Source organism: Quercus suber, unplaced genomic scaffold (genome assembly GCF_002906115.3).
Source record: "Quercus suber isolate HL8 unplaced genomic scaffold, Cork oak 2.0 scaffold_78, whole genome shotgun sequence".
Lineage (NCBI taxonomy): Eukaryota > Viridiplantae > Streptophyta > Magnoliopsida > Fagales > Fagaceae > Quercus > Quercus suber.
In genome coordinates this window covers 105,584-118,725 of record NW_027069543.1, presented here as the reverse complement: position 1 = coordinate 118,725, position 13,142 = coordinate 105,584, and the positions used below count along the sequence as shown (strand labels likewise).

General features: G+C 32.0%; 1 protein-coding gene across 1 annotated transcript; it reads right to left on the bottom strand.

Moving 5' to 3' along the window:
- Positions 1-8,937: 8,937 nt before the first annotated feature.
- LOC111991568 (non-specific lipid transfer protein GPI-anchored 7) lies at positions 8,938-12,324 on the bottom strand. The gene is made up of 3 exons (XM_024023346.2): positions 11,844-12,324; positions 11,324-11,365; positions 8,938-9,296 (listed from the first exon to the last, which is right to left on the bottom strand). Exons 1-3 carry the CDS (start codon positions 12,151-12,153, stop codon positions 9,202-9,204), a joined length of 447 nt encoding a protein of 148 aa, XP_023879114.2. The 5' UTR covers positions 12,154-12,324; the 3' UTR covers positions 8,938-9,201.
- Between the last annotated feature and the right edge of the window lie 818 nt (positions 12,325-13,142).

Here is a 13,142-nt window from a genome sequence, read left to right as displayed (position 1 = left end):
AAATCCAAACATATGTAGGAAGGTGATTTCTCCCAACAAGCAATATGAATCATAAATTCATAATACTTTACTTAGATGTCCTAGTCAATATAATTCATGTACTTTAGAAAACTGAAGAACATATAAATTCTTGGCACAGATGGATATGGCATCTCTGCTACTGTCGAGATGATAATTTTAATTAACCAAATAAAGTAAAATGAAAAAAGAGAGTAGAAGTTTAAAGAGATAATTTAATTAACCAAATATAGCACCATCTTTTACTGCCAGAATCTATACCTCCAGTCCTCTTCCCCACCCACCCTGTACACAATACCCACAATACAAAATTAAACTCCGGCCATATCAAATAGAGAGAGGGATCAATGATTAGAGGTGCAATAAACTCTAATAAGTTGATCTAAAAAATAGTTGAATCCAAAAAACTAACAAACAATTTGGGGAAAGAAAACAAACATGCTAATAATTAATTCAGAGATTTCACAACTTGCATGAAATTAGGGTTTTGTCATTTTCATCCTTACTTTCAACAATAACAAACCAATTTCAATCAAACAAGTTTAAGAGAGAAGAATTTTGAGGGAGAGAATGCAAGAGAGAATGGGGTAAGCCTGTTTTTTCTGAGAATCTTTCACCGAATGCAAGAGAGGGAAGCAATTTGAGAGAAAACGTGAGAGCAAAGATTTTTTTTTTTCTCTGTGTTTTTTTTTCTTTTCTTTTTTCTTTTATACATTACCTACTTGACCAGTGACAAGTGGCCAAGATTAAAACAAGTAAGATCTACAGTCAAAATTTACATGGGTACCATAACCCCCTAAAAATAGCATGGGTACTGTAGAATGACCCAATGCTCTTAAATTAAGTACATGGATACGTGTAGGACAATTGTGTGTGATGGAATTTTACATGCATTCGCTTCCAGTGGAACACGCAGAGCTTAGTAGGCAGACTACGGTACCTTCCATATAAATATAATTTCCCTAAGAGGATGGTGTACTATTGGCATAGGAATGGGCTTGGATGGTTTGTTTATAGAACTTAGGAATTTCAAATGAGATCCTATTGCTGAAATCTGGTAAGATTGTGCTCTTCTTCAGTTAGGGGAGCCGTAGAAAACTAGAAGTAATATTTCTTAGTTCTAGTCCAGACTAGGAAGCCTATTGCCAACCAGAACAAAAATAGTTGTCCATGGCTCAAAAATAGGAAGCCTTGTTTTATTTTATTTTATTTTTTGCATGTTTAGAATGTCCTACTTACCATCCGAACCACTCCCCTCCCCTTCAACCCCAGGTACTTAAGTAACTAAGAAGGTGCCATTAATTAGACCATTTGGGTGGTCGGCCAAAGTCTTCAAGCTAGATTACTGAGGAATGCAACATTTTTTAAATTGAGTTAAACCATATGAATTCTCAAACGTCCTTTAGATTTTGTTCTAGTGACTACTTTCCAAGAAAGTAATTCTCACGTGTTTTTGGTTATCAGAGTCCCCTTGGAGGAAATATGTGACTTTTATCAATCGATTCACACATAGAATTAGGAAGATGAGTGTTTTGCATTACATACATAGGTAATATTGAGGAAACCGACTTTGTAAGTGTGAGGATTGAGGACTGAGGTGCCTTGCCATGGATAGGAGTTAAACTTGGATGCAATGTGTAATCAGTAATGTGTTCAACAATATAAGCATGGTTATCAAAATTCCAATCTGGATCTTACGATTCTACGATTTTACGATCCTACCTGCCCAAAATGATCCGAATTTTTCAAGAATCTTTACGATCGCCCAAGATCGTATGATTCTGACGATCCTAAACAATTTTGGTTTCTTGTAATCTTCTTTAACTTAATAGAAGACTTAGTTGGACCCAAATGAATAATAACATCCCAATAGACCAAGTTTTAATGTAGAGAGATAGAGTGTCTATTGAACCTGAATGAAAAATAACATCCCAATAAAGTGTCACGTTTTAAGATTTGGTCTCTTTAAATTATGCTTACAAATGAATGTAATGATGTATTGTAATTATATCAAATAGATGCAATTTTTTGTTTTTTTATGAATGTATAATTTATGTGATTATTTAACATACGAATTTTTTTCTCAAATAATGTACCTAGGATCTTACGATTCATGATCCAATCCTACAATCCACGATCCCACTTACCTCTCACGATCTTACATAGGATCCTGATTTTGACAACCTTATATAAGTATAATTTAGAAAATTTTAGTGTCAATAATTACTAATTAATTATTCTGATACTTACCTAAGTCTTTGGCAATAAAAATACCTACTAAATAAGCTACTTGAATCTAATACATGAAATAAATAAATTTTAAATTGAAAGACAAGTTTTGGATCTAATACTCCAGTACATTGAACTCATCAAAATGATAACATGTAATTAAAAGGTTACATATGTCACGATTTATTGTGGTGGGTCCAACGTATTAGAGTACTAGACCCAAGCCAAGTTTAAATTAAAATGATCATTTTCTATTTGATGCACAAGTAAGTTGGGTAAGCAAAACAAATTATACTTGGGCATGGAAATATGTTGGGACCATTTCCTTGAAAAATGCGATAAGAATAGAAGTCTTATATATATATATATATATAACAATAGAAGTCGGCCTAAAAAATGAAATTCACAATCCATTACATCAAACCAGAACACTGATCATATTCATCCACTCATCTACTTACAACATAAAATAGATTAGTTTAGAAAGCTTCAAAAAAACAAGGAATTTATTTCAAAATGGGACACACATGTATATGCAATTATTTGACATTGATGGTGGAACCTAAACCACCATATTCTTGTACTAAACTGTGAGAACAATGTAGTAGGCACTATGACTTCGAGAACAACCGTAGAAATCCAGCTCCCTCAAAAACGTTCACTCTGGTGAAAGCACATCTGATCTGAAATTCTAAATGCTAGTGTTTGCAGACCCTTTTTTTTTTACCAGTATGGCCCATTGGAGTTATGGGCTCTACAACAGCAAGCAGGCCTTAATAAAGCATCACACAAGTCCAAAGTACAAGTAAAGGAGAGATTCCCGTCCATGTTATCCTGCCTGCGTTCCCTGAATCTCTTCCTGGGGCAGCTGTAAGATTGGTCACAACGATATGAGATTGGAGTAACTTAATTATTTCTAGTTGAGACTATCTAATCTAGCTACTTTTTAAATTTAAATTATATCATTAATAATAGTATATAACTATATGTATCTTAACTGCAATTCTGCCTCTCTTTTTTTCCTCCTAATAATTTACATCATTAAATTAAATTTAACGATGGGAGAGTGGACTTTTGAATTGTAAACATCTACATTCAAAATATTAAGAGATGTCAATTGAGTTATAAAGCCTTTGGCTCAATTATGCATTTTTAACAAAAGGGTTTTGCAAATTTTGCCTCTTATATGAAAACAAAAAAAGATAAATAAGAGGAACTTGTCAGTTCGTTTGACCATGCCATTAGATGAGGCAGCGACATATCATTACTGTATAGTTGATCATGATTAGGGGTTTCAATTTTTATCCATATCCATTAATTCACCCATGACTCGCCTAATTTGGTTAAGCCTTAATCCAACCCAATTAAACATCTAGGTTAAATGAGTAAAGGCTCATTAGATAACGATAATCTAGTTAAATGAATCTTAATTGGTAAACCCACTAGGTTCCCATTGGTTACCCATCTAAAATTTAAATACTAATAAATCCAAAAAAAAAAACCCTAACTTTTATACACGCTAACACAACTGCCATACCCTTTCTCTCTCACCCTTCTTCTCACTGATTTTCTTTAGTTTTCCTTCACATTTTCTCATCTACCAAATGTATCTTTCTATCCCTCTTTATCTCTTGCTTATTTTCCCGACCAAGCACAGAAGCACTTTCAGAATTTCCATGCTCTTAGGGCTCCATGTCTAAATTTCTCAAAAATTTTCATTTTCCTTTCGATTCAGTTGGAATAAGGTAAGAGAAATTTCGATGTAGTTTATGAAATTGACAAATCTTAGGCTAAAGCTTGAAACAACAACAACAACAACATTGTCTTAAATGTGAAAACTTTCAATTTACGCTTCTTTTTTTTGGAGGTGAAGAGATATTTGAGTCATTTTGGATTAAACTGGTGGGTTACTAGACTAAATGGGTTGGGTGGGTAATGGATATTTAATTTAAATTAAAATGGATAATAAATGATTAATGAGTAATTATGCATCCAATCTATTTATGACTCAATCCAAAACCTGCCTAACCTACCCATTTGTCATCCCTTTGATCTATGCTCTTAAACAAATGGGTAGAGCAGTGACAATTTCTATGTTCTGATTAAATAAAAACAAATCAAAGATGAAAAGTGAGAATTGGTGGCATTCGCATAAGTATTTAGAAGGATTTGTTACCTGGGGGTAACGTAGTAGGTGAAGGAGGCAAAGTTGCACGAGGGAGAAAAGAGTAATTAGCTCATAAACTAAAGTAAATTTAGAATCAAAATATACTTCAATATAAAATCATTGAAATAAATTTAGGGAAATGTCAAAAAACAACTACGAATATAAAATTTTGGTTCCACGATTAGTGTGTTGTTTTTGAGATCAAAACATTTGTCTGAATCAATGAGGGTACCAAAAAATGTCTTGAGGGTTAATTAGGAAATTGAGACTTTCAAAGTAAACATGGAAAATTCAAGTTTTACAAAGCTATCAATTTCAATACGACATTTTCTTTTCCAATATATAATGACCAATAAAAAATCATTAATGTTTTTAAAGTTCAGAGATTTATATTTAACTTATATTTTTGGGTAAGTTAGCATGCACGAGTAGAATACAAATCTTCTATACTATTTTTTGTGTTCTACTTTATACTCTACCAATCACAACTTGTCATATATTTATTTAATTTTCCTTATAAAGTAGTCAAAGTTTAATATAGAAAAAAATAAATAAATACATGATAATTTGTAATTGATAGAACATAAAAAAGTGGTACGTACAGAGAATTTATATTTGCACAAGTATAAGCAACGACTCCTTTCTCAAAAACATTTTAAAACTAGAATCTAGCATGATTTCGACTGGTGCCATTCTTCACCATTGTATAAATGAATTATTGAACTCGACAGCTAATTATGATTCATGACTAGTATCATGTTAATATTAATTTAATACACATGTTGTAATAAAATATATTAATGTAATACACTCTTTATGTTATTTAAATAACCAAGATGGAGGAGAAGATAGAGTTTTTATTAGTTTAATGACTTTAATCCCACAACAACCTAAAGATGTACTCTAACCCTCAAAATCACAAAGGGCTAAATATACTGAATATTCTATATTCTTATATTATAGAAAAAATTTAGTTCCAAATCCATTTGTAGCTATTTTACTCTAACTCAATATGCGATAATTGAAGAAATCATTCATATGTAATCTTAGCGCATGGTTTTTTTTTATATAAATCATATGATTTGTTTGAATAATACACATAAATAGTCTTATAAATCACTACATAATAAATTAAATCGGACAAAATCTGATTCATTTCTTCCAAACTAAAGTCACTGCAAATTAACAAAGGGAGACTCCAAATTGGTTTGAAAGTATCTTTTGCACACCCTTTCACAATTAAACTATAGGTATCAATTTCGTTAGTTTATACATCTATCACAATTAAGCTATATATAGGTATCAATTTAGTTAGTTTATACATCTATCTATCTATTTCATAGCGGAGGGCTATCACTATCACCTCAAGATTTAAACGGCTCCTTCAACTACAGTAGCCTTTCGGTAGATACAAAAATTTACAGCATTTTAGAGAATAGAGCACTCTAATGCTTAGAGGTTAGAATCAAGCAAGTATCCGGAGCTTGTTTTCTCCAATAATAGGTCTCTATATTTACCTAGCTAGGGTTAATCAGGGAAAAAAAATCCCATGCATGAATCAAACTTAGATCACTGGTTAAAATTTCTTGTTTTGAAGAATAAGCTCACATGTATCAACAAGAATAGATACTTAGGGGCTGTTTGGTACATAATTTTAAATACATGTTTTCAATTTTCAAACAATATTACACGTATTTTCACACAATTTTTCACCCATACGTATTTCCACATATGTTTTTAAGTGCATGTACTAAACACTCTCTTAATACGCATACCTTTGCAAGTATAAAGGTTGAAATCGATGCCACAGTTCTTAATCATCTGTTCCGCTTGAGGGATGGTGACACTATAAACTGCCAAGATACTAGGGTCTTGAAGGACTGTGCACATACACCCAAGGTCATTTGTTTTGATATCATTCAACGGGTTGCAGCAAACTTTTGTTGGATGGGTGGTGTTCAGGTAGTTCAAGCTTGATTAGTGGCCAAATGTTTTAATTAAAAGAAAGGGCTAGATTATTTTGAAACATTCTCCCCAATAGCAAAATTTGTAAATATTAGAAATATTTTTGCTGTGGCTGCAATTCAAGAATGGCATGTCATCGAATTGGATGAAAATAATGCCTTTTTGTTACATTGCAAATGAATCAAGCCATTTATGAATAACTCGATCTTGACTCAAAAAAGAGCTTATTTATATTCGTTTGTTTAGAAAACAAGTCAAGTTCAAGCCTTAAGTTTAAGCTCGATTATTAAACTCGTCAAACTCAAATATAATAATGTGTTTATGAACAAGCTTGTAAACATGAGTACTCGATTTAAATATATATATATATATAATATTATATTTTTATATGTATACTTGTCTAAAAAGATATTCATATAAACTTGAAATTGAATTGTATGAGATTGTCGATAGATTTTTATGATATTAAATTATTATAAGTAGCTTACTAATGATATAAACAGTTTATATTTGAAGTAAAAATTCATAAAATTGTGAAGATATAAAACATTTTAGTAATGGATTCATAATATATAGGAAAAGAATAACTTAATCAAGTAGTTTGTGAACAAGCTCAAGCTTGCTCGACAAGAAAATGAGTCAAGCTTGAACATAAAATTTTGTTTGGTGATAAGCTCTAGCTCAACTTTTGTTCAAAAAAAAAAAATAAATAACAAGATTAAACTTTTAATACTCAACTCGACTCACCTTGTTTACAGCCCTACCTTTTTGTATGAAAGTCCTCAATCGTGAGGAAGTCTATATTACCTCTTGGTTTTCATCCTAATGTTGGCAACGAAGGAGAGACTCAAGTTTGTAAACTGAATAAATCATTGTATGGCTTGAATCAAGCATAGCAAGTAACAATATTTTGCGAAGTTGATTTATGTCATTCTCAGCCAAGGTTTTGAGCAATCCAAGGTTGATAGGGTTCAAGATGGTTATTTCCTTGTCGTTGTTGATTATGTTCCTGACATCTTAGTGGCAAACAATGATTTGGCATCTGTTACCACATTTAAAAGTTTTTTGCATGACAAGTCCAGACTAAAAGATCAAGGTCCTTTAAAATGTTTTTTGGTACATGAGATTGCTAGGTCCACTAAGGGTATATCTCCTTATCAAAGCAAGTACACCTTAGAGCTACTTGCAGATGCTGGTGTTTTTGGTTCTTAACCAGTTAAATGGCCAATGAAACAAATTTGTAGATTGTTAAAGGATGAGGATGACCTTCCTGAAGATGCTTCAATTAACATTGGTTGGCAAATTTCCCTACTTAAAGTTAACAAGGCCTAATATAAGCTACAATGTGCATCGATTGAGTCAATTCATGGAAAAGCCAAGAATTCCTCACTTTCAGGCTACACAAAGGGTGTTACAGTACCTAAAGGGCACTCCAAGACAAAGCTTATTTTTTGCATCTGTTTTAAAACTCATCTATAAAAAATAGGTGAAATTTTTCGATACAATCGATGAAAGATCGTGTTTGTTTCTTCTGCAATGCGTAGCGGCCCTGCAGCGAATGGCATTACGGGCCTGAATGGAAGGCTTTTCAACTTTCATTTGGATAGCCCACTTTACCTATACACGAAACAACTCCCCATTTCCAATAACCCAAACTTCTTCTTCTTCTTCTTTTTTTTTTTTTTTTTTTTTTTTTTTTTTTTTTTTTTAAAGATTTAACCCAAACTTTTATGGTACGGATTTAAATTAAGTTAAGAAAGCGGAACAAAAAATCATGTTAGTTATTAAAGAAAATTTAACAAATGTGCTAAAAAAGTGCTATAAATTTTTTTTTTTAAATGGTTTAAAGGAAAAAATATATATTAATATTTTGACAATTTTTTTTAATCTTCCATAAAAGTGCTATAAAACTTTCCTACAATGTTTTATTAACAATGACCCTAAATTCACTCATTAAGATGACCCTAGTTTTAATGGCTAAATATTACATCAAACCCAATTTTATGTAAGGACTAAAGAGTGTCAAACCAAAATTTTTCGGCACATTATTATGTGCTAGGAAAATCCTATTTAAGAAATAAGGAGGCATTTTCTATTTTCAAACACTTTCTTTTCTCAACCAAGCAATTTAAGTAATTTCATTGCTATCACTTCATAAAGCAAAACCTCACAACAAAAACAGCAACAAAAATAACGACAACAAAAAGAGACTTAGTCCCAAAATTAGAGTCGATTATAGATTCTTGACAAAGTAGTTAGAGTAATTTCGTTATCACTTCCTAAAAGCAAAACCACACAACAAAAACAACAACAACAAACAGAGCCTTAGTCCCAAAATTGGAGTCGGCTATGGATTTTGTTATCTACTGTATTTGAAGTCATACTATTTGGTACTCTAATTAACATGTCCTAAAGCAAAACGATAAGGGAAATAGTAGTACCATATATGTTCATGCCACCAACCCCACGAATAACAATCCATTTATAGCAAAAATACACTAATTATAATGATTTAGAAATCGAATACGAATTTGTTTCATCCGATATTCCAAACAAAATGCAAAAAATCAACATATCTTGTGATACATCGTCCACCATATCGATGTAATTTTGAAAAAGAGAACAATAGGGACAGTAATAAAGATTGACATGAACATCAGTAGGAAATGATCTAGAATGATAACACTGTTCAAATCAATTGACTAGCAATAGAAAACATATAAAAATCATCATAAATAAGATCTCGCAAAGCAGCTGCCTAATACCGAAACAATCTCAGCATTATTTACTCTGATTATATCTTTTCCTATGAGTAGGTAGCCCTAATAAAACATCATAGAAGCCAAGAAGAAGAATAAAGTAGAAAAGCCAGTCCACGCAATCCGGCCTGCTCCATTGCCATCACTTCCAGGTACTCCTATAATATTAAGTATTAACCACAAATTAAGAGATGATATGTGTCATGCACTTGTAAACTTTAGAAGTAAATACGACTTGATACCACAATCTTGTTGTACATTCAGATTAATGCAGTAACTATATCACCAAGCCACAAGATTTTTTTTTTTTGGTCTTTCTATCAAAACAAACCACTGTGACCTAATTCTACCAGCAGAATGATACACAAGTCTTCTAAAAAATTTAAGACAGTAAAACGCATCAATACTCAAACTGCTCTTGACGGAACTTGAAGACTACTCACCTCCATTAGAGAGCTTCTAAGAATCTAATTATAATCTACAATAGTAAAACTATTGGGATCTTAGATTGGTTATCTGTTATTGCCCAACAATGTTTATATTTAACTGCTTATTCTTACCACTACTACCTGATGTGGATTACTACACTGCTCACATGTCAATATTGCAACACAAACCATCACAATTTCAACATGTAATCAAATCCCCGGTTAGCTGGAGTTCATTGCCAGTCTATAAGATGTTTGTGACCAAAAGGGTTCTAAACACAAACCTAGACACTTTAAGGCCACGATTCTATCAGGCACCATCCATGGTGGCAAGAGTCAGTACTATGATGCCTCAAATTAGATAACCATTATTCTGTGCTTTATACGAGAAGCAAAGTATCTAGTTGTGACTAAATAAGAGAGTTAAGTGGCCCAATTGCCACACCCTTCCAAATGATTTTCACCTAAAATAATTATTCCATATATACTAAATGAACATGATGCCCAACAAAGGAAATAATGTGTAAACTTAGAAGCCAAATTATTGTAAGGCAAAAATACGTAGACAAAGATTAGTAGAAATTTCATATAGATGAAGCATGTTATACTATCCTTCCCTTTCATGTATCTATTGGATGTTCTAATTAACATAACGAGATTTAGCTAGTCTGGACATCCTAGAAATAGCAAAGCAACCGTTAGAACATTAGTACCTCCTTATTTCTTTGTAGACTATTTTTTCAAGCACAAAATCTTTTTAGAAAAAAATAAATTTTGACAGATGAGGCTGCGTTTGTTTGAGATGTTTCCATATCCAAGGAATTGCAATAACAGACACAATAGACCTGGTACGTCTAGCATACCATTACATATGTAGCACCAGAAAGGAAAGTTTGTCTTTCTTAGGCAAATTAGCTTGAACTATCTGTAAAAGTATTAAAAGTTACTTTTCCTTGTTTGAAACCTCTTTACCATGTTTGTTCAAAAACATGCTTAGGATTACAACTAAACCGCACCAAATGCTCCTTCTGGTTTGTGAGAAATTATTGTGTACTCTCGGAGTACTATAAATACGTACTCTCTCCTCTCACATAAATAATAGATCCTACTAATTAAATTCATAGTGAGATCCATCATTCGTGTAAAAAGAAAACTACACATTTATGGTACTCTAGAAATTTTTTTTGATTTGTAAAACTAGCTTAAAGAAAGAAAAAGAAACAGATATTTTGTACTGAATTGACCTGACTCATTATGAAGCCTATTTAGTTCCAACAACCTTCCACTTTCTTTTCCTCTCATTTATTGTCCCCCATCCAAACATTGTGTTATTTAGAAAAACATGTTTCCGGATTCATTAATGTCAAAATTTGAGGCACCCAAAGCGACCTTTTGCTAGGATTAATTCACCCTAAGCATATTGGATCTCGCACCAACCAGTACTAGTCAACTTTTACATATTTAGGGTTTAATTAATGGGTTCGGTCGACATTTGTTAGTAAAACCCTTAATTATATAAGGCACACTGTTCAACAGTTGGGCAGGTCCATCAACCTCCTTAATTTAACTCTATCCCTTTATTTCTTCCAAGATGTTGATGGATCAACACGTGCAATGAATAACAACATACATACACTTGGACATGAAGAACAATATACATACATACTAACAGTGACAGGTATGTATTTCTTTTTCTTTTTTTTCTCTTTTATTTAAAAGTTAGAATTAGCAGCATAAGCAGGACAAGAAATTGTTACCTGGAGGTGTTACAGACCCAGAAGACGGAGATGGAGCTGTGGCTGTGGCAGGAAGATTCAGATAATAACAGAAAAATATTAGTTCATGTACAAAAGTAAATTGATGATCAAAATACAAGTGACTGCTGAAAGTAAAATAAATAAATAAAAAATGTAGAAAAACGGCTTACAAAATTAAAACTTTGTAATCAGACTAATATAATGGTAATTAACAGAGTTCCATGACTACCCACCTAGGAAACCCATATTGAAAATAGTACCATCAATCTTAGACGCAGAAAAATTTTACACTAAAATTAGGAAACAAGACAAATTATGTAGTAACATCTAACATTAGAAAATTGAAAGACAAAAATTTCAGATTCCAGCAGATCCAAAAAAATTCTTCAGAGAATGACACAAATTTATTTAAGATTATTTTTTCAAACTGATATGAAGCAGGTGGAACAAACCCAATAACTTTTCAACTAAACTAGTTCAATTTAAAAACAAAAAATCAAAAAGAAAGGTAGAAAAATACCATTGCATTTACTGATATCTGTGCTGACACCACAGGCACGGGTGAGATTTAGAGCCTGAGCAACGGTGACGCCCAAAGACTTAAGCACACTAGGGTTGCTGTAGAGGCCACAGAGGCAAGGAAGCTGGGTGGCCACGGCTTCTTTGATTGGGTTACAGCAACTGGCTGGTGGGCTTGTTGAGTTTATGTAGCTTGCACATGGCACCAGCTTCGATGCACAATCTGCTGTCTGTGCCTTTGCCACGCTTGTAACCATCATCAATACCACCACAAATATGCTCATCAAAGTGGCCAAATTGTGGTTACCCATTTCTTTTGTTGGTGGTGGTGGTGGTGGTGGTGTAGTGTGTGTTTCTACTTTCTCTTCTGGACTTCTGGGGTCTTGCTTTTCGTTTTTCTTTTGTTTCCTTGTCGGTTCCACGGCTCTTGTTTCTTTTCAATTTATTGACAAGGAACCGTGGTCGTTTTGCCTTCCCCCAAATAATTTTCTGTTAGGTTAGCCTTTTCAATTCTTAGAGTAGCATTTTAGGTATAATACTTTAACAATATTTTTACAATAAATTTTAAATTATAAAATTATTTTTAATAAATAAAAAAATAATTTAAATAATAAATTTAAATTAGAATCAATAAACTTGCTTCTTATATTTATTGTAAAAATATTATAAATATAACAATTTTATTTTATTCATTCATCTTGAAAATTTTAATAATAATAATGAATAAAATGTCATCTAATACATTATCTATTAAATAAAGAAACATTTTATTAATTAAATTCATATAGCAAAAAGTTTTATAATTTAATTAACGTTTAATTCATATAAAAAAGAGTTTTGTAATTCGATTTTTTTTTTTTTTTCTTTTTAATGATTTCAACAAAATGTTCAAATTCCTTCCCCTTAATTGTAGCTATAAAAGTTTTTAGAAGTATTTTAATTAGTGAACAAACAAGTTGCGAGTTAGAGAGAACTGAATCACGTTTTGGCGCAGAGTTATCATAATAAATAAAAATAAAAATATATATCCTTTCAGCTGAATTAAATGTGCTTCGATTTTATTTTTTATTTTTTTTTCATTGTCAAATACGACTATACGAGTATTTACGAAGTCTTCTGCAAACCGACAAGCAAATGCTGTCATAAACAGACTAACTACAAAATATGTTAGACTTTGGTCAAGAAAGAAAACCCGAATTAATTGCATTTCAAATAATTTCGCTAATCATGCACTCGTTATTTTTTAAATAAAAACAAAATCATGTTTCAAGTAGGACCAACATCAATTCAGGGATAAATA